The sequence below is a fragment of the Bombina bombina genome, chromosome 3, assembly GCF_027579735.1.
Source record: "Bombina bombina isolate aBomBom1 chromosome 3, aBomBom1.pri, whole genome shotgun sequence".
Lineage (NCBI taxonomy): Eukaryota > Metazoa > Chordata > Amphibia > Anura > Bombinatoridae > Bombina > Bombina bombina.
The window spans coordinates 505,602,615-505,630,146 of NC_069501.1; the positions used below are offsets into that span (position 1 = coordinate 505,602,615).

General features: G+C 38.7%; 1 protein-coding gene across 6 annotated transcripts in view; it reads left to right on the forward strand.

The window, feature by feature from the left end:
* Positions 1-27,532, forward strand: part of SYNRG (synergin gamma) — a 402,787-nt gene that overhangs the window by 2,474 nt on the left and 372,781 nt on the right. For all 6 annotated transcript variants that reach the window (XM_053706889.1, XM_053706890.1, XM_053706891.1 and 3 more), the window contains exons 2-4: positions 16,047-16,087; positions 20,417-20,541; positions 24,692-24,822. In XM_053706889.1, the coding sequence (XP_053562864.1) occupies positions 16,047-16,087; positions 20,417-20,541; positions 24,692-24,822 (297 nt within the window). The remainder of the gene's footprint in view (positions 1-16,046; positions 16,088-20,416; positions 20,542-24,691; positions 24,823-27,532) is intronic.

Consider the following 27,532-nt stretch of genomic DNA (forward strand, 5'->3'; position numbering starts at 1 on the left):
ACAGTGCAGCTACAAAAACATATTAATTTATTAATTTGGGGGAAAATCAAGCCCAGGGTACGTAGGGACAGTTTGTACAGAACATACGGAAATGGGGGACTGGGTGTACCGTGCATTGCAGATTACCTAGACGCAATAACCTTGCAAAGGTTGATGGACTGGCATAGATCCAAAGACTCAAAGGCTTGGGTGGCAATAGACTCCCACATACTTAAGGCCCCAGACGTAGGGGCTCTCTGTTGGATCTCTAGGGATCTCAGACCGCCCCAATGCGCATAATTAGAGATACACCGCTGTGTGTTTGAGTCCTGGAACTCGATCGTACAACGAAGGACACATATATATCGAGCGCTCCCCCATGTTACCAATACCCAGGAATGCAGAACTGATAGGAGTTTTAGATAGGGGCCAAAGGAGACTGACGGAAAGAAACTACACTACTCCATTAAGGGCGTTTTTCACACAAGGGAAACTGAGGAAAAAAGAGGATCTGGCGACTGTGGCGGGAGGTAGATATTCCAGTTGGCTGAAATATTCTCAATTAGCTCACTTTATTCACACTTCCCCTTTCAGACAAGATTACATGAGCGAGCTCACTCCATTTGAGAGCTATTGCACCAATCGGGGAGAAACAAGACACTCACTGTCAATAGCAAGGAAAATGATACAAATGGAACATACAGATCAGCCCCCCTCCTACACACTCAATTGGCAGAAAATATTCTTACAGACAAAGAGAGCATCAACACCCTCCCCCAATCATTAGAACTTAACTTTAAGGTCCTAATGCGATGGTACCTTACCTATGTTAGGTTGCAATCGATCTATCCCGAGACATCAGGAAAGTGTTGGCGAGGGTGTGACGGTAGGGGAAACTACCTCTATATGTGGTTGAACTGCCCCAAGGTCCTACCTTTCTGGAGGGCAGTGGAACAATGTTTTCAATCTCTTCTGTCCAGAGACTTTTCCCTAACGCCTAGAATAGCATTACTGAACGGCCTACCAAAACTCCCCTTTAAACTTAGGCTTACTCTACTACATATAGGACTGTCTGGAGCTAAAGCATTGATAGCCCTGCACTGGAAAACACAAATTATCCTGACTATAACCCATTGGATGGACAAAGTAGCAGACTTGTTAATACAAGAGGAATACGGTTACTCCAAAAGGAAAAAACTAAATTTCCTTGCTGACATGAGATTCCTATGGTAGGAATGCCTGGTGAGCCTGGGATAGGGTTCCACGAAGGACAATTCCAGGACTAACGACTGACAACATACATTTTGTCACTACCCTGTATTTTCCTTCTTTCACCCTCTTACTGAAGCATGTCTTGAGCCGTCCTTGTTGTCTCTGCTTAAATATCTATTACCCAACCACGGAGGGATGGCAAACTGATTTGAGGAAGTTTGGGCGGAGCAGATATATGGATATCAGATGGGACCCGTTGAGCTACAGAGAGGAAGTATTATGAATCACGTTTTTTCACAAAAGGAAAGGGGAAGTGAAGTAAAACATATTATTTTAGCAGCGACTCCAACATACAGATCTAATTCCAAGCGGCTGACGTTTAGTTAAGTTTATTTTAATTGAGTATAATGTGAATAGGATTCAATCCAAAGTTATTCAGATGTGAATTTGTTATAGAAAAATCATCTGTTTTAGCACCAGGTCAATACTTGTATATCAATGCACTACCAACAACCTGTAATTATGACTGCGATGCTATATCACTGCAAACTTACATTGTATGATATGAAAGACAATAAAAGATGATTTAAAAAAAAAAAAAAAAGTAAATTATAGCACATCTTCATTAAAACTGATGATATAAATTCCATCTAAAATATCACAAACATTCATTTCAGGTCTGTTTATCCAAAGGGGAGCTTTTACTGTTTCTTTAAAGTGAATGTCAATTTTGATTCTAAAGTGCCCGGTTTTTAAAAATTCGATTAAAAACAGGGGCACTTTAATTCGTCAAAATTTACTTTTCACTCCTGTTGAGAAAAAAAAACTTACCTTTTAATCTTCACAGCAGCTCCAGCTTCCTCCACCCGTCGCAAAGCCTCTTCCTGGGTCTAAAATGAGGAATCCGGCTTCCTCCAATCACGGCGTTGAATCAGACACTGATTACCCCAGGGGGGAAGGCGTGATTGGAGGATGACGATCCATCATTTCTGACGTCAGAAATAGCTTGCAAGGACCGGAGGAAGCTGGAACTGCTGTCAAGAATAAGAGGTAAGTTTTTTTTTTTTTTAAAACACAAGTGAAATGTAAATTTCGATGAATTAAAGTGCCCCTGTTTTTAATTGAATTTTCAAAAACCGGGCACTTTAGAATCAAAATTCACATTCACTTTAATAATAGATTTATACCTTTTTAACCTCCTATATTGCAAACTTTTTAAAAAGGGAACAAAAGTGAAATTGGGGGAAAATTTGAATTTGCAAGAAGATGTTAAGGGCCAGTCAATGTTCAAATTAATGTTACATAATTCTGCTCTATGTGCAGAATTATGTGACATTAAGCTAGCGACACCTGCAAAAGAAAAAGGATTTTAAAGATTTAACCCACCAAATTTGTACTTACCTTATTCGCCAGCCCCTACTGTTCTTCTAGTTTCTTCAACAGCGTGTCACAGCCACGTTGTTTAATCACAATGCACCAGGTTGTGCCGTTGTGCTACATGTAGAGTGCTCCCGCTATTGGCTGTTTTCCCAGTGCAGGAGCGAGCTACAAGTAGTTCAGCGGGATGACCAATTGCACTGTGATTAGACAGTGCGCCTGTGGCTCGCTTTTTAAGAAAACAGAAGAGCAGGAGAGGCTGGCGAGGAACGTAAGGTAAGTATGGGTTTGAAAAGGGTGCAGAATTATGTATCTTTAATTTGAACATTTACTGGCCCTTTAAAACATGCATGTATGTGACGTATATTTTAAAATATTCCCTGTACTGCAGTCCTTCTAGGGGATTCAAAGTTAATTTTATGACTTTTAATTTAAAATCTTTGTAGCCCCTTGGCACTGCTTGTACTACATTTCCTTATGCAGATCTTCTTAATTTAAAAATAACTTTTAAAAAGGTTTTAATGCAAATGCTTATTTATTTTGTTGAGGAAAGACGTTTTCTTCTTTATTGTTTTTAATAAAGCCTTTAACAATAACAAGTGCCAACAGGGACATATCAAAACATAGATTTCACGATTACAAAAATGAGATTTGTGTTACAAAGCGAGGAAAGAAGTTTTAAAGAGACATTAAACTCAACATTTTTCTTTCATGATTCAGACAGAAATTTAATTTTAAACAACATTCCAATTTACTTCTATTATTTAATTTGCTTCTTTCTTTAGATATCCTTTGTTGAAGAAATAGCAATGCACATGGGTCAGCCAATCACACGAGGCATGTATGTGCAGCCACCAATCAGCAGCTACTGAGCCTATCTAGATATGCTTTTCAGGAAAGCATATCAAAAGAATTAAGCAAATTAGATAATAGAAGTAAATTAGAAAGTTGTTTAAAATTGTATTCTCTATCTGAATTGTAAAATAAAAATTTGGGGTTTAATGTACATTTTTGTAGCGTTTATTTTATTCAACACTTGCCACTTCTTCAAATGTTCACCCCCCATGATCATTTATTGAACTTTACAGCAGACCTTTTTAATACTTAGCACACATGCATCTTGGAAAGCATTACTTGCTAGTTACACTCACAATGCAATCCTGCAGGAACACAGGTAGGATAGTGTTGTGGCTCTATATACAGTATGGTGCAAAAGACCAACTTTGTTGTTTTAGCAACGTTTTAATGACCATCCATATTTATCTTCTGGTCTCATTATTAAGATACAAACAGACAATACATGAAATATGTGCACAAAATATAAATTGAAAACACAATTTTCAGAACAAAATGGCTTCTTTAGGCAAAAGTCAGTATTTAGTGTGACCTCCCTTGGCACTAAGCACATCTTGAACTCCTTTTTGGGGAGATTTTCCTTAAGTTCTCTTAAGTAATTTACTAGTATATTATACCAGGGTTCTTCTTTAGATTTTGTAACATAGTAGATGAGGTTGAAAAAAGACCGAAGTCCATCGAGTTCAACCTATACAAATCTAAAATACATACATACCTCAGTTTACGCCGGGGTTAGGTTCCAGAAGGAATGGTTGTATATCGAAACCGTTGTAAATTGAAACCCAGTTTATAATGTAAGTCAATGGGAAGTGAGGGAGATAGGTTGCAGGCCCCTCTCAAAATTGTCATGAGTAACACTTAATACATTATTTTTAAAGCTTTGAAATGAAGACTTTAAATGCTAAACAGCATTATAAACCTAATAGAATAATCACACAACACAGACTTCACTTGCATTTTTCTGAAAACAGTTCTTCCTATGCATTCCAATCTGGACTGATTTTATAGACAGGAAGATCTTGTTCCTTTGAAATCTGCTCGATAGCTCAGGTCTGGTTAAACTGATTTCAGCTTGCTTGGCTTTGCTGCAACACAAGCGGACAGCTCCACCTACTGGCTATTTTAATAAATGCACTGCTTCTCAATGCTTTTCAATAGCAGTCACATGACTGGAAAAAAGGTGGTTATTCTGGAACGGTGTAAATTGAACCGTTGTAAAACGAGGGCCACCTTTACTTACAAAAAGCTCCAGTTAAGCTTAAATGGACACTGAACCCACTTTTTTTTTTCTTTTGTGATTCAAATAGAGCATGCAATTTTAAGCAACTTTCTAATTTACTCATATTATCACTTTGTCTTCGTTCTCTTCCTATCTTTATTTGAAAAAGAAGGCATCTAAGCTAAGGAGCCAGACAATTTTTGGTTTAGTACCCTGGACAGCACGTGTTTATTAGTGGGTAAAAATTTTTTTTTTTAAATATTTTTATTGAAAAGAGGAAAAATAAGAAACATATACATAGTGTGTAATACAAATAAAACATCAAATTTTCCAGTTTCCATTTTCAAATTAGTCCTTAGTAAACAGATAGTGTTAGAGTATCAAGGAATCATATATCTCTACATGTCCAGCAAGGCTCTATGGCCTGTCAATTAAGATCAGCAGTATTCAATCATCAGAAGAGGAAAAGAAAAGAAAAAAGAAAAAACACAACATCAAATAAGGAGTCGATCACATCCAATTATTCTGGATTGCTTTACAAATGCATCTGACATGTGCAGAGCAGTAGGAATAAACATTAGTTTTCAGTGTGTCACGGTGTCACGGCTCGTCATGTCCGAGCCAGTAGGCAGCTTCTTGTGTCCCCCATTTAGCTATGTGTAGAGCATGATCTGCATCTTTCTCGCTAGGTGTATGAAGGCCTCCTATGTTAATCAGTCATGTCACCCTCATCTATTATTACAATCCATTTAGTAATATCACTGGGGGATACTATTGTTTTCTTTCCACAATTGTATCATAAGTTCATGTACGTGCGGTCCCCTGTTGAAGGTGGTGGTATCTTTCTAACTGCAGGAGAGTGTCAACTTGTTGACTCCACTCCTATACCGTTGGGATAGTGCGCGATTTCCAATATTTGGGAATCATCATTTTAGCACTGTTCAGCATAATCAACAGTAGCGCCCTGCTTTGTTTGCTCTCTAGTTTGGGTAGTGACAAGTACAATAGTGTTTAAGGGCTATTCTGTAGTGCCTTCCCTATTGTGCGTTCTATCTGGGTTAGTACATTTACCCAATATGTGTCTAATTTGGGGCATTGCCACCAAATGTGTGTCAGTGTTCCCTCCTCTCCGCAGTCTCTCCAACACTTTCCTGAAGCTGTCTTGTAGATTTTATGTAGCTTGTGGGGCGTAAGGTACCACCTTGACAAAAACTTATAACTTGCTTCCTGTACTCTTACCGAGATTGAAGCTCTTTTAGTGACTTGGAACGCAGCGTGCCAGTCTTTGATATCTATCTCCATTTGCAATTCTTTTTCCCATGTCTTGGTGTATGTTGGAAGTGTGTTTGACTCCTCCAACACCAGAAGTCTGTATGTTAGTGCAATAGTGTGTGTTAATGGGGAGTCTCGTAGACACAGGCCTTCAAATGCTGTCACCTGTCTCGTTAGTGTATATTTGTGGCGGTGAGTCGCAAGATAGTGAGTGATCTGGGAGTGTGCCAACCAGTCTATGTGTGCACCTATTGTTGTCTCCCTCAGGTCTGTCAATGGCTTTAGCTTGTTTCCCTCTAGGAGAGATAGTAGCGTAAGGTCTTTGAAGGGGATCATAAGCTCTGTCTCTTTTCCTCTGTAGTTCCAGGGGAGGTCGTTATTCTGGTATATGGAGGTCAATGGCGCATCTATGGATGAGATATTCGAGGTTGTGTGTATGATTTTGCCCCATTGGGTGTAAAAGTCTGAGAACAGGGGGAACACGATGGTGGCTTTGTGTCTATACTTCTCCAAAACCCACGCCTGCAGACCAGCATTCCTTGTGTCGAGTATGTCACAGTCTAATTGTACCCACACCTTGTTAGGGTCATTGTGGCACCAATCTATCAGTCTCTGCAATGTGATGGCCTGTTTGTAGGTATTTATGTTGGGGATCCCAAGCCCCCCTCTGTCTCTAGGAAGGTATAATGTTTTCCTTGCTATCCGCGGCTTGACGCCCCCCCAGATGTATTGCTCTATGAGGTTTTGTATCTTATGTTGAAAGCCTATCGGCAAAGGTATAGGAGTAGTCTGCAATAGGTATAGCAGTCTGGGGAGCACGTTCATTTTAATAACATGAATTCTGCCTATCCATGATATCGATTTTTTTTTTTCCAGCTAGATAGATCTGTGATTAGTGTGGATTCCAACTTTTTGTAGTTAGCCTGAAAGAGTATTGTCGGGTCTGGGGACATGTAGATTCCCAGGTATTTCATTTTGGTCTGTTGTGTTCTAAGTGGGCAGTCTTGCAGCATGTGTGGTAGATCGTCAGAGTTATACGTGACATTAAGTACTTCAGATTTGGTTATGTTGAGGTGAAAATTAGAAACCCGCCCATATTCCCTGAAGGTGGCAAGGGCCTCGGGCAGCGAAGTCCCCACATTTGTCATAGTAAGCAGCACATCGTCCGCGTACAACGCTAACTTGTGCACTGTAGCCTTTATCGGTGTGCCTGAAATCTGCGGGTTGTCTCTTATTTTTTGAGCCAACACCTCTATAGTAATAGCAAAGAGGATTGGTGAGAGGGGGCACCCCTGCCTTGTACCATTCTGAATAATGAATTTATCTGATAAAAGGCCGTTAACCTTAACCCAGGCCGTCGGGTGCCTGTATAGGGTGAAAATCTGGGCTATAAAAGTGTCACTAAATTTCATCTTATGCAGGACCAATTTTTAAGAAATGCCAATGAACCCTGTCAAAGACTTTTTCTGCATCTGTGGATACTAGAATTGCAGGGATGCTTTGTTGTTGGGCATAGGCCATCAATTGTAATACTTTTAAGGTATTGTCCCTCGCCTCCCTCCCAGGGACAAAACCCACTTGATCAGGGTGTATTAATTGTGGTAGATACCGATTAATTCTTACGGCTAAGATCTTGGCAAAGATCTTGATGTCCGAGTTCAGGAGGGAGATGGGGCGAAAGTTGTCTGGTTTGTTTGGACATTTGCCTTGCTTGGGTAGTACCGTAATAGTAGCTTCTAACATTTGCTCAGGAAAGCCCCCCTCTGTCAGTAATGAATTAAATAGGTTTGCCAGGGGTGCCCGTAGGTGGTGAATGAAGGTTTTATAGTAACCAATGCCCAACCCATCCGGCCCCGGGCTCTTGCCACTCGCCATGGACTTGATGGCTGCTGTAATTTCGTCACATGTGATCGGTGAGTCCAGTGCTTCAATGTCCTCAGCGCGAAATGTGTGCAAAGTCACCCCCTCTAAATAGTTGTCTATGTCTCGCTGTCCACAGTCATTCCGTATATTGTATAAATTCTCATAGTACTGTCGAAATATCTCCGCTATCTTGGTGCTGTCTCTGTACACATCCCCTGACGCGTCTGAAAGTGTATGTACATGTGTGTTTAACTGTTGGCGTTTCAGCGCCTTAGCCAGGGACGAGCCCGACTTGTTATTTATGTCAAAGTATTTTTGCCTCAGTATTGAGGCTTTGTGCTGGTATTCTCTAATATAGTGGTCATTGAGGGCGTGCCTTGCTTTAGTGAGATTCTGTAAGAGTGTCGGAGATGCTGGGTCATATTTATGTTGTGTTTCCCAGTATCGTATCTGTGAAAGTGTTGAATTTACAAACTGTCTGTCAGATTTAACTTTCCTCGCTTTGTGTTTAATAAATTCTCCTCGCACCACACATTTGTGTGCCTCCCACGTTGTGGACAGAGATGTATCCGTTGAGGGATTTTCCTTAAAATAGTGCCCCAACGTCTCGTCTATATCAGATTTAACTAACGGGTTAGATAAGTCAGAATCGTCCATTCTCCACAGGGGGGAGTGTGGCGGTATGTCCGGCCAAGTAATCGAGCAAGTCACTGGTGCATGGTCAGACCAAGTTATTGGCAGGATGGATGCATTCTCTACCATAGAGAGTCCTATCTGGTCTGTGATGATATAGTCGATCCTAGTGTAAACTCGATGTGGGTGCGAGTAAAATGTAAAGTTGGAGGCATTTGAGTTTTCGGATCTCCATATATCATGGAGCCTCAGGGTGTGTAATTGGGCATTCACAGATTTGATTACTTTCAGTGGTATACTCGTCCGTCCTGTGGAGGTGTCTCGTTTAGGGTCTAAGGGTAAGTTGAAGTCACCCGCCATGAATACTACCCCTTTCATGTGTTCCAATAATAATTGGGTCACTTGTTTAAAAGTTGTATGTTGGCCTTGGTTAGGTAAGTATACATTCACTAACGTGACATATGTGTTGAACAGTAGGCCTACAACTATTATGTATGAACCGTTAGTGTCTTTAATAACATGCTTGGGTTGGAAGTGGATAGAGTTCTTTAAAAAAAAATGCCCACTCCCCCCTTCTTAGAGGGTCCCGAAGCCAAAAAGCAGGTTCTGTATCCATTATTTATGAGCTTAGGTTCCCTACCTTTCTTAAAGTGGGTTTCCTGCACAAAAAGCAATTCTCCTGAAGCTTTGTGTAATTGTCTAAATGCAATCGAACGTTTTTCGGAACTATTAAGGCCCTTGGCATTTATTGATAGAAGTTTGAGGGACCTGCTCTGTGTGTTATGTAGTTTCGCCATAACTGTGCTGGTACCTCCCCCTGCTCTATTTCTGGTACTCAATAAGGGTGAGATTCCCCCTACAATTATCCTGTAGAGTATGGGATACTAAGGCAAGTCTCTATTCTCAGGTCCCCACCTGGGTTTCAGGAATGGTTCTCAAGTCTACGTATAGGGAGTGCTGCCCAATATGTTATATGAGTGACAGTTAAATGTTCAAGGATCAAGTGTTTAACCTGACTTACCGTGACACCTGCAATAAAGAAAAATAACACAACCAACAAATGCAATAACAATCAACAGTTGAGAAACAGAAAAAACTGTAGCAATGAGAGGGCAATATCCCCACCCCCAAGCCCTTAAGTATAGAATTAGTTCTTTATCATATAATCTGTAGCCATTTAGAGTTAAGAGTCCCCGCTAGTTAAAGGATACACATCTTCTGGTTGTTTATGAGAGTCCACCTGGCTGCCGCACACATTTGGCGGTGTAGCTCGCTTTGTAGGGTCTAGTCGAGGCCTTTCTCCCGGTGACTGTAGACGCCTATCACGCATTCCCTGCGTTTCCATGTCATCTTGATCTGTGTGCTCTGGAGGTTGGATGTGGATCCGCAAAGCTTCGCAAAAACGTGATAAGTCCTCACTGGTCCTGTAAACTGCAGTGGTTCCATCTCTTGTAGCTATAATGCTTACCGGGAAGCCCCATCTGTAAGGGATTTTCTTGGCACGTAGGGCAGTAGTGATGTAGTTAAGTTCCCTCCTTTTCTGAAGGGTTGTCGGGCTTAAGTCAGCAAATATTTGGATGCGGTTACCCGCATGGGTGAAGTCCTGCTTTTGTCTGGCATGTTTAAGAATTTCTTCTCTGTCCTTAAAGAGGAGAAGCTTGAGAATGACATCTCTGGGTGGAGCCTTGGGAGGTGGTTTAGCTCTCAGGGCACGATGTACCCTTTCAATAGACACCTCTGGGGCATTACTGTCTCCTTTGAGTGTCCTAAATAAATCTTGTACGCACCCCTCTAGGGCCGCAGGCTGTATGGTTTCTGGTATACCACGTATCCGGAGATTATTCCTCCTACCCCTATTGTCTAAATCCTCCACTTTATCCAATAGGTGGTGGATGGTTTCCTCTTGTTCATACGCCATGCGTGATATATGTTGAATATCATTGTAGGTGGTGTTCTGACTCTCCTCCAAAGTTGTCACTCTATGTGTCACTCTTGTCAGGTCACGCTTCAGATCGGTATACCAAGATTTAACCTCTGACATTATCTCCTTAACATCATCCTTGGTACATAAAGATTTTAAGTCCTCCTTAGTGAGGCCTGCAGGGGTGGATGTTAACTGCTGCATTAGGGCTTCCTCCGCATGTGCAGGAGTGCTAGGGGTGGGTGCAGTAGGGGTTACATGTTGATCCATAGGTTTTAAGTATTGTTGTAACATTTTAGTATTTGTAGCTCCATCCAATTTGCTCTGCTTGCGAGCTGGCATATTAGGTGGTTATAACAGTTCCAATAAACATGCAATCGTGAAAAAGTCTGTGGGCCAGTGAGTGTATTGCCAATGTGAGTTGCCCTGTGTTGTCAAACTATAGATAGGATAGTTGAGACCTCCCGGTTTGCAAGTTGTAAGTGCCCTTTGCCCCCTTTACACACAGCCTCCAGTGGTGAGTGATGCTGCTGTAATATGTTTAACCTTGTATTTACTGTTGTGAAGCCAGCAGCTTATTTGTGATTTATACTTGTAAATCACTGGTCATTACCCACAGTATCAGGATCACTTCTTGTAGTTTTTATTGTCCCAGATTAGGGCTCATGAAAGTATAAACTTGCCCCAAGTGTCCTTTTATTAACCAGTATGGGGGTAATGTCTAGCTATATGGGGCATGCAGGGTGCTGTTTGTTGAGACTGTTAGGCCCCTCCTGGTGGTGAGGGTAGCAGTGATCGAATGTGTGCTGCAGCCGGATCGGGTGATTTAAAAAAGGGGGAGATGCTTTCTTGTCCCCTGCGTGATCACCCGCTTCCAGGATCCACTGTCAGTGCCGCCCGGAGTGTACTTGTAATATGCGGCTGTATATATTGTAAGCGGCAGCTAGTGCCCGCCCGCTACTGCCCTTTAGCACTGACCTGTGTCCAACAGTTTTGATCCCTGCTCGCAAGGTGCTTTTATTTGCGGTTCTCGCCGCGGCGGCTCCACGTGGCTCTCTAGTGTCCTCAATCAGGATGTCGGCCTGCCGAGTCCTGATGCCTAATGTGGTGCTCTATGTTCCGGTCCCAGGGTTATCTTTCAGGCTCTTCTGCTGCGGCAGCAAGCGGTAATGTGTCATAGGGGTATTAAAAGAGTGAGATTCGGCTATTTTTTGTGGGCTTGGGTGATGTGGGCCTAGGAGCTGTTTCTTCACACAGCCATCTTCCAGAACGGCAAAGCTCCGCCTATTAGTGGGTAAATGTATCCACCAGTCAGCAAGAACAACCCAGGTTGTTCACCAAAAATGGGCCGGCATCTAAACTTACACTCTTGCTTTTCAAATAAAGATACAAAGAGAATGAAGAAAATGTGATAATAGGAGTAAATTAGAAAGTTGCTTAAAATTGCATGCTCTATCTGAATCATGAAAGAAAAAAATTGGGTTCAGTGTCCCTTTAAATAATCCCACTAAAAGGTGACCAATTTAATACTAGCAATCATATCTATGAATTTAGATTGTCTTTTATTTCTTTCTCTGTCCAGGTGATTCCATTCTGCCTCTATAATATTCAAGTCTGGACTGGTGGAGGCCAGTCCATGACTGTCAGTGTTTTATCAGCTGTTTTTCTCTCCAAATATCATTTCACTGCATTAACAGTGTGCTTGGGATCGTTACCATGCTGAAAAATAAAACCATTCACAATCGGGCACTTTCTAGAAGGAATGGTATCATGAATTAAAACCTGTCTGTACTTTTCAACATTCGCGTTTCCATCAATTCGAACAATATCACCAACAGCACTCGCAGAAATGCAGCCCCAAACCAGGACAGACCCGCCACCATTTTCTACTAAAGGCCGCAAGCACTCATTCTTCCATCTCTCTCCAACTCCTCTTCTCACATATTGTCGACTATTGGACCCAAACATTTCAAACTTGGTTTTGTCACTCCATAATATTCTTTTCCACTGATCTTTATTCCAATCATTTGAGCTTTAGCGTATCTTAGCCTTTTCACCCTGTTTCCCTTCCAATAAAGTGGTTTCTTGGCTGCTACCCGTCTACAAAGGCCATTCCTGATTATTCTTTTTTCAACTGTAGAAGGGTCAACTTGGCATCTCGATGAAGCTGCCAGATGCTGAGCCAGGTCCTTGCTGGACTTCTTCCAGTCTGTCAAAGAAGAAACTCTGAGAAACTTCTCATGAGTTTTTCAGTTTTCTTCGCCTTTCAGTCCTTTTTTTTTTTTTTTTTTTTTGTCATTAACCTCTCCTGTTTCTTCAAATTTCTTTATAACAACTTGAATACCACATTTTGCTTATTTCCCTTTGAGTGGCCTTGCTGATACAAAAGTATGATTTTATGTCTGTAAATTTATGTGATTAAAATTTTGGTCTTATTAGCAAGTTTACAAATTAATTAAACTCAAACCACATGTGTATGTAATGCTCAAGCATGACTTGCACAAACCAGTTGCAATAGACCTTTTTCACAGCAGTCAATTTGACATGAAATAGGACAAATACAGGTGTTAGCAATGACTAATTAGGGTCCCATTCCATTTAGGCTTACGAGAGCCAGGTTCCTGCTATTGCTCAAGTGTAAAGGAAGGTTACACTAAATACTTGCCACTTTAACCTATGGAAGCTGTTTTTTTCAGATTTTTTTTTTTTTTAACACTGCATACAAATATTATTTATTTTCTGGTTGTATTCTAATAAAGAGACTGAGAAACAATTATATATGGTATTTATACCATTGCTAAAACACCAAATCTAATGGTGGCCTAAGACTTTTGCACAGTATATAGGTTGTTGATTTTGTGTGCTTGCTTTTTTCTGTCTACTACTTGATCGTTTGCGTAATTGCAGACGGGATAGGTGCCACTGTCAGGTTTGCAGGTGCATAGGATATATGCGCTGTATGCCCAATGTGCAGTTAAATCTTGGACAATTTTTTTAAGAAGCACTTTGAGTACCAAAAAAAATAATCATAACATTTAAATTTGTTCATTGGCATCCTCTGATTCAACTTGGACAAAACGTATTTATTTTTTAAATTATTTTTGATCGTTTTAAGGTCTATTTCTACAGCTATGTCTAAAATGATGCAATGAGTTTACTCTCATTTGGTATAGCAGAACTGCCCAAATTCTCACAACCCCCAAAACTATATATGTTTCTAAAGTAGACAACCCAAGGCATTGATCTAGGGCTAGATCCATTTTGGTATATCTGATGCCACTGTTTGGCTGCCAAATACGATCATATAAAATAAATAACAGAAGTCAAGAACAAGTCCATTGAGTTTTTTTTTTTTTTTTCTCTATATACCCCCTTTCCCCCCTTCTGCATAAAAGTAAAAGTCTCTATAGGGGCTATTTTTAATAACATTTTCATGAATGTATAAAACAGAACAGTACAATAAAGAGCAAGACACATTACCCAAATGTTGCCTGTAAACATATTTTATGGGGTAACTATTCTATTGCGTAGGTGACCTTACCCAAAAGTGCTAAGATATGCTAAAGCTCTCAAAAATTGGAAGATCAGTGGAAAAGAGTATTATTGAGTGATGAATCCAAGTTTGAAATTTTTGGGTCCAGTGGTCGACAATATGTGAGAAGAAGAGTTGGAGAGAGAGGGAAGAATAAGTGCTTGCGACCTTTAGTGAAACATGGTGGAAGGTCTTTCCTGGTTTGGGATCACCTGGACAAAGAGAGAGATATATGACAACCTAAATCTAAAGAAGGACTCTGGGAAGTGCTGAAAGAAGCCTGGTTATAATATACCGGAAGATTACTTCAGAAAACTTCAGGACCCTCTCCACAAAAGAATTCAAGATGTGCTTAGTGCCAAGGGGGGTGACATTAAATACTGACTTTTGCCTGAATAAGCCATATTGTTCTGAAATTTCCTGTAATTTCTGTTTGTATCTTAATAAAGAGACCAAAAAAAATAAATATGGATTGTCATTAAAATGGCAAAGCTGGAGGCCTAAGACTTTTGCACAGTACTGTATGTGTTATTTGGGCCCCACCTATTTCTTCAGTTCTATTTATTACTTCAGATTTTATCATTTTCTGGCAATTGTCCTAAATCTTTGCATATTTTTCATTTGTTGTACAGAATTAAAGGCACATACTAGTGTTAAAAAATGCCTGATATTTTTAAACTAATTCACATTTTTATTATTAATTTAACCTCTGCAGATTGTCAGAGTTGGGAACCTATGACAATACAGAATTTTCTAATACCTTAAATACACTACAGAATTTTGCAGAGCTATACAAATTATTATAATACACATTTTAGCTATTCTCTCACTTACAAAACTTTAAATTTTTTTGAGAATTTTTTGTTGTCAAGTCAGTTATAATTAAACATTTAGTAGAAAGTTATAGTTTCCATCTATCCTGAACTCAGTTGACTAGAAAATGGTAGTGGAACACAGCCAAAAATGAATATTTAATGGTACAATTTCTAAAGTTTCAAGAAGGATGTTGATTTATTTATTAGTTTCTGAACATACACTAATCTGATACTGTTGATGGAAATAAGGACTTTTTAAAAGCTTAAAGGGACAGTCTAGTCAAAATTAAACGTTCATGATTCAGATAGCGCATGCAATTTTAAACTACTTTTCAAGTTACTTTTATCTCAAATTTTGCTATGTTTTTTGGTATTCTTTGTTGAAAGCTAAACCTAGGTAGGCTCATATGCTAATTTCTAAGCCCTTGTAGGCCGCTGCTTATCTCAGTGCATTTTGACAGATTTTCACAGCTAGACAGCGCTAGTTCATGGTTGCCATATAGATAACACCATGCTCACTCCCGTGGAGTTATTTATGAGTCAGTACTGATTGGCTAAGATGCAAGTCTCTCAAAGAGGGCAGTCTGCAGAGGCTTAGATACCAAGTAATCACAGAGGTCAAAATTATAGTAATTTATCCTTGTTGGTTATGCAAAACCCGGGAAGGGGTAAAAAAACTATCTCTTTTAGCAATAACAATTCTGGAGTGGACTGACCCTTTAAAAGGACTACTATACTACTCATATGCTAAATCACTTGAAACTGATGCAGTATAACTGTAAAAAGCTGACTGGAAAATATCACCTGAGCATCTCTATGTAAAAAAGGAAGATATTTTACCTCACACTCTCCTCAGCTCAGCAGAGTAAGTTCTGTGTAAAAAGTTATACTTAGCTGCAGCCCAGCTGCAGGTAAAAAAATAAAAATAAAATGAAGAAATGAACAGCAGCCAATCAGCAGTGCTGAGGTCATGAACTCTTTTATTGTGATCTCCTGAGATTTGACTTAACTCTCATGAGATTTAATTGTAAACTTCCTTACACTGAATAAGGAAATAACATGAGAGTGCACAAGGCTCATCCCTTCGGCTGTCCCGGGACAGGCATACTGATATGCTGCTTAGAAATCCTTTACAATGGGATGTGGCTACTGAGGAATTTTTGAGGTAAAATATCTTTGTTTTTTACATAGAGATGTTCATGTGATATTTTCTAGTCCGCTTTTTACAGCTATACTGCATCACTTTCAAGTGTTTATACATTTGGGTATTATGGCCCTTTAAACAGTATTATAGCTTCATTTTAATGTTCTTTAATTTACCTATTTATATTTATCTTTTTTTTTTTTTCCCCCTTCTTTTTTTTCCAGTTATATGTTTCCTGTGAATGCCGGTATTGGACCACCTCAAGGTTTGTTAACTTTATCTGCCAAAAAAAGAAAGAGATTTTGTCTCTCGGTAGTTTTGCAACTTGGATTCCATAATTTCTTATTAATGTTTTCTATTTGAATAAGTTGCTTGATCTAATTTTTTTTTTATGAATATAATGAACTTTAGGAAACCAAAAATTGAACGACAACACATTACTAAATTTTTTTTCAATCTACAGATTACTTTTGTTTAATTGATTTTCTGTTTGGAAATGGCTGGCTCTGCTGTTTTCAAATGGATTTAAAGAAACATGCACCACTTTGAGATTGTGATATAAAATGCTTAAAGGGACAGTCTAGTCCAAAAAAAACTTTCATGATTCAGATAGGGCATGTAATTTTAAACAATTTTCCAATTTACGTTTATCACCAATTTTTCTTTATTCTCTTGGTATTCTTAGTTGAAAGCTTAACCTAGGAGGTTCATATGCTAGTTTCTTAGACCTTGAAGGCTGCCTCTTAAGAATGCATTTTATCAGGTTTTTCACCACTAGAGGGTGTTAGTTCATGTTTTATCATATAGATAACACTGTGCTCGTGCACGTGAAGTTACCTGGGAGCCATCACTGATTGGCTAAACTGCAAGTCTGTCAAAGAACTGAAATAAAGGGGCAGTCTGCAGAGGCTTAGATACAAGATAATCACAGAGGTAAAAAATATATAATATATATGCATAGGTAGGGATACCATAGGTAAAATCAGCTTTTTCAAATGCTGATAAAAAGGTAATGAAGCTATTTGTAAATGAATAAATACACTCCAGCAGGTAAAATTGATCACTGAGAACAAATTAAAAGGAAGAAAAACTTAGGGTAAACTGTCCCTTTTAAGATACTGCAAAACAAATAATCTTTTACTTATTAATATGCCAGTGGCAAGCCTTCTCTATTCCAGTAACAAGCCTTGATTAGATTCTCAAAATAATAGTGGTCTGGAGTTTGACCAATGAAAAACAATTTCCAAAAAAGTTTTAATGTGTCCAGAATGATTTCACATTAAGACTGTATGTTAATTTACTGCAACACTGCACCAGGCGTTTGTGCCTCTTAAGAGTAACTTTCTATATATGACCTCTCTTTGGATTTAAAATGTTGACCATAAAGCTAAATATGACACTGCACAGGTTACAGGTCACTGACATCCTCTGCTGCTGCTTATTTCTATTTTTTTTATTTTAAATCTGCATACCCCCCTCCTTTATTTATTTCCGTCCTTTGCATAGGACACTGGACATATATAAATTTATACTACCTTGCAGATTCAGGGCAGCAGTTACCTTTAAGGTTTGCTGTGGTATAGTACTTTTTCTTTAATCATGTATGTAAAAGAGACTTTCTAAACTTCAGAATATTTACAAGCAGGGGTGGAAAAATGTCACTATGGTTTGCTAGTCAGGGGTTAAAAGCTACTAGCCCAGAGGGAAAAAGTTAGTGGTTCACTCAATGTTAAAGATGGGGAAACAGTCAAATTTTTAAGTCACCCGGGACCACTGTACTACTGGAAATTTCAAGCCCTGTTTACAAGGAAATGGTAAATGGAAGCATTCCCAAATGTTTGATAGGATGCAATTAATCATGATACGAAGCTATGTAGTTTCTAAATCGGATTAGCCTGCAATCAAAACAAACTGGGGGAAAAAAACTGTCTGTAATGGCTTCCTTAACATGTCATGTCAGTCACACAAATGCTCCAGTTCAGCCCTGCTGCAGCACTGATCACTTCCTGGGCAGATTAGGAAGTGTTGCAGCACATAATGCTACTGCCACCAGTTTACTTGCGTCATGGTTTGTTGTTTAAAGGGATAGTCTAGTCAAAATTAAACTTTCATGATTCGGATAGAGAATGCAATTTTAAGCAACCTTTTAATTTACTCCTATTATGAAAGTTTAATTTTGACTAGACTATCCCTTTAACCTCTTAACGACCAGTGCCATACCCTGTACAACGCTGGTCGTTATGCCCTTAAGGACCAGCGACGCACCCTGTATGTCGCTGCAATCCTGGGCTTCTCTCTTCCGCGATCTCGCTCAAAATAGCGAGATTGTGCTATTTCTGCATGCTCCACGAGTGGGGCACTGCAGAAATAGATTTGCAGAGTTACCGATGCATTGGACAGCGGTGGTGCCGATCGTTGGTGGGTGATAGGGTAAGGAGGGAGGCGAGTGGGCGGCCCATTGCTGGGTGGGACCACTCGGCCATGCTACAGGGAAGCCCAAAATAAAAATAAAAAATGCGTCATTTAGGGTAAGGGAGGGAGTAGGGGCATGAGGGGGATCCCATGTGGGAGGGGGTAGTGTATTGAGGGGGGGCAGCTACACTACAGAAAAAATTGGACTTTTTTTTTTTTTTTTTTTGAATTGCCAATTTTGTAGCACACTGGGTACTGGCAGACCATTGCCAGTACCTAAGATGGTGGCAAATAGGTATAGGGGGAGGGTTAGAGAGCCTTTTTGGGGGGGATCAGGGAGGTTGGGGGTTAGGGGGGGAACCTACACTGCAGCAAATATATTTAAAAAAAAAAATAAAAAAAAATATATATATATATATATATATATATATAAGATTTTCTGCCAGTACTTAAGGTGGGGTAGGGAATAGAGCTGTTTGAGGGGGGTCAGGGAGGGATCAGGGGGTGGGATGTGTCAGGTGGGAGGCTGATCTCTACACTAAAGCTAAAATTAACCCCTTTACTGCTGGGCATAATACAAGTGTGGTGTGCATCAGCATTTAGCGGCCTTCTAATTACTAAAAAGCAACGCCAAAGTTATATATGTCTGCTATTTCTGAACAAAGGGGATCCCAGAGAAGAATTTACAACAATTTGTGCCATAATTGCACAAGCTGTTTGTAAATAATTTCAATGAGAAACCTAAAATTGTGAAAAAGTTAATGTTTTTTTTTTTTTTATCGCATTTGCCGGTGAAATGGTGGCATTAAATATACCAAAATGGGCCTAGATCAATACTTTGGGTTGTCTGCTAAAAAAAAATATATAGTTTTGATAGGTAAATATAAAAAAAGGCTCTATTTCTGTTTAAATTTAGTGATGGCAAAAATGCTAAAAAATACTCTGGTCTTTTAGGGAAGTTTTTGTCTGAAATGCCTGGTCCTTAAGGGGTTAAAGGGATAGGAAAGTCAAAATTAAACTTGCATGATTCAGATAGATCATGTAATTTTAAGACCCTTTTAAATTCACTTCTATTTTCAAATGTGCTTTGTTCTGTTGGTATCTCTTGTTGAAAAAGAATACGCACATATCCTACACTAGTCGGAGCTGCTGCTGATTGGTGTCTGCACACATTTGTCTCTTGTGATTGGCTAACTAGATGTGTTCAGCTAGTTGCTAGTAGTGCAAAGCTGTTCTTTCAGCAAAGGATTACAAGAGAATGCGGCAAATCTGATAATAGAAGTAGATTGGAAAGTTGTTTGCAGTTGTGTGTTCTATCCAAATCATGAAAAAAACCATTTGGGGTTTCCTGTCCCTTTAAGTGTGAGGTGTTCACAGTTAAGGAAGATGGCAGACTGGCAGGGCTCTTTTCTCTGGCCTATTTAGTCTGCAGTGCAAGTTTCAAAGGGAACATAGTTATAATATTGCATTAAAAAAATCATGATTTTGTTTTCCAATGTTACACAGCACTATGTTAAAGGGACAGTAAAGTAGTCAAAATGAAACTTAAAATGATTAAATAGAACATGACATTTTAAACAATTGTCCAATTTACTGCTTTTATACATTTTTTGCTTAGTTCTCTTGGTATCCTTTGTTAAAGAGTAATTCTAGATGAGCTCAGTAGCGTGCGTATGTCTTTAGTATTCTATGGCAGCAGTGTTTGCAACATTGTTTATTGCAATGTTATACATGTTTGCCAACACTGCTGTTATAGAATACTAAAGACAAGTACACTCCTAACTCAACCTAGGTTTACTCTGAAACACTGGTTTTCAAACCTGCCCTCAGACCTCCCTAACAGGCCACATTTGAGGATATCTGAACTGGAGCACAGGTGAAATAATTAGCTGATTAGTAAACACGGCTATTTTACCTGCTCTCATTCAAGGTAATCCTGAAAACCTGGCCTGTTGGGGAGACTTCAGGACAGGTTTGAAAAACCAGTGCTCTAAAATGTGGGATACCAAGAGAGCGCAACAAATTTGCTCTATCTGAATCATGAACATTTAATTTTGGATTTACTGTCCCTTTAAAACAACTCTTTTAATTTTGTTCTTGTTAAGTGAATAATTAAAATGAGAACTTCACCTCACTGATTTCTTTTACATACATTACACTGCAGTGTTTTTTATTGGTACAGGTATGATTCCCATGCAACAGCAATCACAGGGGTTTCCTATGGTCTCCATGATGCAGCCAAATATGCAAAATATGATGGGTATTGGTTATGGGTCTCAGATTCCTCAGGCAGCAATGGCAATGCAGGTAAATTCCCTTTTTTTTAAATGAAGATTTATTCTGTTTTATAATCTAAACTTGTAAAGTTAACAATATTCTTACAGATTTGATTGTTGTTTATATTTACTGTAAGTGATCATTGCAACATACTATCGAGACTTGTAGCACTCGCCAATAAATTGTTTCCCTTCTAGGCCAAGATTTATCAAGGGGTCTCAGCCCCAACGACTGCAGCTTCGCACAAGCAAGCCTGCAGTCGAGATTTAAGAAGCAGCGTTAATCAGACTGCTGCTTTACAATCCAATTCTCCACCTGTTATTTGGCGAATATCAATCTTCCCCCGACTTTTCTGACTGGGGAGATTGACAGCGCGCAAGCAGGTATGGGGTTGCACATGTGTGCAATTATAATAGCGGACAGTGGATTGCTTCCCGCCAAAGGCGATGCTGGGCGGACAGGGGAGAAGGATGTATGCGCCTGTCCGCAAGTAGTTTTTTAAATCCAACCCTTAAAGGGATGTGGAACCCTAAATACAATTTTTTTTAAAATAACTTTCCAATTAACTTCTCATTAAATTTGCCTCATTCTCTTGGTACCCTTTGTTGAAGGCGCAGCAGTGCACTGCTGGGAGCTAGCTGAACACATCAGCTAAGCCAATGACGAGGGAATTTGTATGTAGTCTCCAATCAGCTGCTAGCTCCCAGTAGTGCATTGGTGCTGCTAGGCTTACCTAGGTATGCTATTCAACAAAGTATATCAAGAGAATGAAACGAATTATTAGATAACAAAAGTCAATTGGAAAGTTGTTTAAAAATGTATTCTCTGGACTATGAAAGTTTTTTTATTTTTTTTTATTTTGACTTTACTGTCCTTTAAAGGGGGCAGAAAAACCCAAAGTTCCAATTTTGTATAAAATTCCAATTATCCTAACTTTGTGACGGTAAAAAATAAATGCGTTTTAAAGCTGATATGTATGTTCATTTTTATTTTTGCTATTTGGCAGTACTCCAGGAAAGCACCTCACTTGATAAGCCTGATGCAGTTTGTGTTTCTATCTCTTTAGCTGTGACCAGTGAAAGGCACAGTTCTAAAGTGAAATGTGAGACTCTGTGTAGCACTGTTTCTGTTATCATGGAAAAAGCAGTATGTTCTTCCGTTACACGGCGGGAACAGGAAAAACAGCTCAACTAAATTACATAAGCGGCATGCAGTGCAAATATTAATTGTACTTTGTAATATTGTTTTACTATGCTTATTTAAACCTTTTTATGTATTTAAAGTGAAGGTTAAGTTTAAGAATATGAAATACAGGAGTGCATTTATTAATCTTACCCTAACCTAATCGCTAAGTTTATTTATTTTTTTCTAATGAACTTTATTTTTAAATCGTTAACTCCTCCCACATACCAGTTCCGACTTTTCTTGTGTTTGTCCCATCCGCTTTCCTTCCAAAGCGCGTTCACGATGCTCCGTGAAACAGCGCATGCACCACTCGACAATTTGTAGCGCATGCACATATCAAGTAGGCGGATGACGTAGGGTCACGGCCGCCTAACTGCCAGAATTTACACTGGCTGAACTAAAAACGTGACCCAAAGATAAACCCCCCCCCCAAAAAAAAACAGGTTTATTTAGCAAAGCGGCAAAAATGGAATTAAAAGTGAGATTACTGGCTTTAGAATAAAAAAAATAAAAATAATGAATTAAAGTCCTGGATTGTGGATCAACGCCAAGGTAACTTTACCTTCACTTTAAATTGTGTTTAATGCCCCTAGCCCTATATTATCTGTAACCTAAATAGTGCAGGAATTTAACATCATTATTGCCATAAACCCACTGCTGCTACTTACATAATGTTATTGATTTTAAAGGTATAATTAATATCTCTCGCACTCACATAGACATCTCATGCTACTATAACCTGCTCTCGGTGCCCTGCACATACACTGACATGTTAGGGACATGATAGAGTAGGGTTGTCACACTGAGTTTGCTCTGATGTCACTTCCTGGTTGCTAGTAGAGATGGATGTTTCATATCTTTGAGGTGGAATTGCCACCTTCTCACAATCAGCACCTCTGGCTCAAGTCTGTTCCTAGTCTGGCAATATTCACCTTGTGCATTCTCAGCCCTCATACCATACTTCCAGTTAGAGTGCCTGATAAACTGATGTTGCCGTGCAAGTTACTTTGGCTCAGTCTGCTAATCCAGACGCCCATGCACTGTATAGCACAAAAGGTATAGGACTGAAAAGAGAACTCACATTGCTAAGCATCAGTTAGCATAGAAATCTGGTACTGTGATTTTTTTTAAGCTTGTACATACTTTTTTTTGTTCTGTTTCAAAACATTTCTAATACTGCCAATGAAAACATTGAATTAAAGAGACACTCAAGTGAAAATTAAACTATAATGATTCAGATTAACTTCAAACTTTAAACAACTTTCCAATTTACTTCCATTAACAAAATGTGCACAATCCTTTTTATATTTACACTTTAGTCACCAGCTCCTACTCAGCATGTGCAAGAATTCATAGAATTTGTGATTGACTGATAGCTGTCACATGATATGGGGGAGTGGAAATAGACATAACTTTGACATTTGTGAGAAAAATATCTACTACTCATTTGAATTTCATACAAAGTGCTATTGCATTGTCATTTAAAGGGACAGTCAACACTAAAATTGTTATTGTTTAAAAAGATAGATAATGCCTTTACTACCACCCCACCCATCTTTCAACAACCAGTATTGTTATATTAATATAGTTTATAACATTTAACCTCTAAATGTCTGCCTGTTTCTAATCCATTAAAGACAGCCTCTTGTCACATGCTTTTGTATATTTGCTTTTCACAACAGGGGAGTGCTAGTTCATGTGAGCAATATAGATAACTTTGTGATCGTTGCTTGTGGCAGACACTGCACTAATTGGCTAAAATGCATGTCAATATATAATAATAAATAAAATGTCATGTGATCAGGGGGCTGTCAAAAGATGCTTAGATACAAGGTAATCACAGAGGTAAAAAGTATATTAAAGGGATAATACTACTAATTTACTACTATTATCAAATTTGCTCCATTCTCTTGTTATCCATTGCTGAAGGAACAGCATTGCACTACTGGAAGCTAGCTGAACACATCTAGTTAGCTAATCACAAGAGACAAATGTGTACAGGCACCAATTAGCAGCAGCTCCCACTAGTGTATGATATGTGCATATTCATTTTTAACAAGGGATACTAAGAGAACAAAGTACATTTGAAAATAGAAGTAAATTTAAAAGTGTCTTAAAATGTCATGCTCTATCTGCATGCAAGTTTAATTTTGACTTTCCTATCCCTTTAATTTAACAGTGTTGGTTGTGCAAAACTGGGGAATGGGTAATAAAGGGATTATCTATTTTTTAAAACAATAAAACTTCTGGTGTAGACTGTCCCTTTAAAATTTGTTTTACTGTAGTTTTCATTGTGTTTGTCCCTGTGAAAATGGATTAAAACCCTAGATGGCATGCCCCTTGTATTTGCCAAGTAATTAGAGCCAGTTATAGATACTTGACTGGTCTTTAGATTGATCGGTAAGCCAGATTCTATAGAATAAGCATCTTATTGGGTTTAATGCACTTTTTATTAAACCTTCTATTAAAGGGACAGCCAAGTCCAAAACAAACTTTCATGTTTCAAATAGGGGATGAAATTTTAAACAACTTTCCAATTTACTTTTATCACCAATTTTGCTTTGTTCTTTTAGTATTATTAGTTGAAAGTTAGACCTAGGAAGGCTCATATGATAATTTCTAAGCCCTTGAAGGCCGCCTCTAATCACATGTTTTTGTATTTGCTTTTCACAGCAGGGGAGAGCTAGTTCAGGTAAACCCTATAGATGACAACATTGTGAGCACGCCCGTGGATTGTGGCAGACACTGCACTAATTGGCTAATATGAAAGTCAATAGATAATAAATAAAATGTCATGTGATCAGGGGGCTGTCAGAAGATGCTTAGATACAAGTTAATCACAGAGATAAAAAGTATATTAATATAACTGTGTTGGTTATGCAAAACTGGGGAATGGGTAATAAAGGGATTATCTATCTTTTTAAACCATAAAAATTCTGGTGTTGACTGTCCCGTTAATGTTTCAGCATGTTATTTAGTTTGCATTTTTTTATAGGGTACAATGACAATGGGACCAATGCAAGGATCAACGATGTCATTTATGGGACAGCCCTCTTTCATGGCGATGCATCCTTCTGCTCAACAATACACTCCCGACATGCAAAAACAACTTGCAGAAGGACAACAGTAAGTAAAGACCCCTCAGTAGTAGGAAGACCATGGTTTAGAAATTAATTAATCTAATTTGTGTTTCTAATTTTAATTGTGCTATTTGAATACTCCGTATTTTTAAAATAATAATTTACTAATTGATCTTAAAAAAATGAAAGTGTTATGAAACCCCAAAAAATTATTTTGCGATTTTAGACAGAGCATACAATAAAAAAAAACAACAAATGTTTACAATTTACTTCTATTATGAAATTTGCTTTGTTCCTATGGTAATTCTTTGTTGAAGAAATACCTAAATAGGTGTCTAGAGCACTACATGGCAGGAAATATTGCAGCCATCTTGCAAATTGATATCATTTTTGAGAAAATTGCTCCAGACACGTGCACTGTCCTGAGCTTACGTTCCTGATTATCAACAAAAGATACCAAAAGAACAAAGAAAATTTGTTTATAGAAGTAAATTAGAAAGTAGTTTTAAAATGTCATGCTCGATCTGAATCATGAAAATTTTGGGGTTTCATGTCCCTTTAAGCCTTTTGCTTATTCCTTGGAATATGTGGAAAAACAGGCTCAGTTTTTTTTTTTTATAACTGGGTGTGACTGATCAGTGCCATACTCCTGTTGAAAAGAAAAGAAAAAAAACCCTACCTGTGTTTTGGCAACTAGCATCAGAAAAAGGACAAAATAGTGACGGATAAAAAGACAATAATGAGAAAGCTACTGAGCATAACAGAGGGTGTATGAGAAAAAGAATAAGCTGCATACAAAGTGTATAAAAGTGACGTGAATGTTACAAATGAAGACGACTTAGCACAGAGCTGGTTACCAAAAAGTCGGAAATGCCAAATCGCATACAAATCTCCGTATCTATATGGGGCAGAACATGATTCCTTCTCCCAATATGTACTATGAGATTCTTTTAGTCTTGGCCAAGGATTCCTAAAGCAGTGCACGGCATAGGTACTCGTTTACAACTTTTAAAATTACACTTTAGTGGGCCCTTTAAACATTTTTATTTTAATATCTTTTTTATTTAAAGATATATATTTTTTTATATCTTTTTATTTAAAGAATCTCACAAGTGTCTGAAAGACAAAAGTAAACAACCTTTGCATTGCAAAGCATTCGCTTGCTCTACCAACATCTGTGAGTGGATGATAATGACTAATTTCTTAAAAGGTGTAGCTCTACGAGCAGCCCAATATTGTAATATATATGTTTTTCCTGGCTAGCAATAATTGTATATTTACAAAGGTGTTGTGTTTATAAGAAGGCTCCTCCTGTCTAAGAAAATAATCTGTTGGGCACGCAGCGTAATTCTGTCTATGGTTAATTTGGTAAGAGCACTTAGTACAAGATTCTGTGACCCTAGGTACCCACTTACAAATTAATTGTTTTATTGTGTCACACTATTTATGTGAGACTCTCTCAGATTCATTTACAGGGTGGCTTACTTACTCCACACTGTACACCTCACACTGTGCACTCTGTGGCGCAGGGTCCCTAAAGAGAATATTATGTTTGACAAATGCAGGGAGGGACACACATGTGACAGGCCACGTAAGCTGGGTGTATTGGGTATAACTGATGAAGTTCAATGGGCACTACACTAAAAAGGTTTAATCCACACAGCCAATCCACAACTAAATTGGTCAGAGTTTCCCAGTTTTACCATAAGATAAAGCTATTTGAAAGGGCAACCATTCTGAAATGATGCATTCTGCCTGTGAGTGATAGAGGAATCTTGACCCGACCACGCAACACGTCCTGAATGTGTTTATCTGTTCTCCCTATATTTACATGGTACAAGCGTTGCGGGTACATCTGTGATCTTGAGGCTAGTCCCTCTCAGGGATATCTTATTAGAGTTTTACAACTAAATGGTGCAAAACCTCTGTTAACCTATCCACCACTGGATCTGTAGGACATAGTGAGAGTATGATCACGCTCTGTTTTGGGTAATACACATATGTGTGCTTCAGTATGCAGAGAATAATGCAACTAAAGTCGGGGCTATATCTGTCTGTATATCTGTCTATATCTGTAGTATTCAATTGAGAGTCTATAAGGGCCAGCACATTTTCCTAGTTTGGAATGTTTAATTGCTTTCACAACCTCTTGAGGTGGGATGGAAGCATTTAAGGAAGACCTCTGTTCCTCAGATAATACAGGAGTCCTAACCTTCCAGAATTCCCTCTTCTCCTCCTTTGTAATTTCTTGCCTGGTGTATAAGGATTTATAATATGTTACAAATTCGTCCATAAATCCTTGAGTATCCAATGTAATTTGAGAATATAATAGAGGCAATAATTCATTTAAAACCTTACCATATTCGCCAATAATTTGCCAGATTTACTGCTGTGGTGATCGAAACAGCCCTGCCTTTAAAGATTGAATACCGAATCCTGTTGCATTAAAAAATATCCATCTCCCGCTTTAAATAAAGCATAATAATCCTGTCTGGATGAGCATTTAGTTACTGCAGATATTTCTGTTAAGCTAACTAAGAATTGGGCATTCATTTTTTAAGTAGACTTATTATAGTGTGCTGTAAAATATGTAATATAAAGTTGTAAGCATTTTTATGCTTGTTTAACCTCTTCATACCGTTAGGACGTTCTATGCTTTAACGCTGTTTAGAGTGGCCTGGAACGTCCTACCTTATATAGCATACTACAGTCTCCTCCTTTTAGGCAATGGCAAATCAGACGGGGGTGTGCCTAGT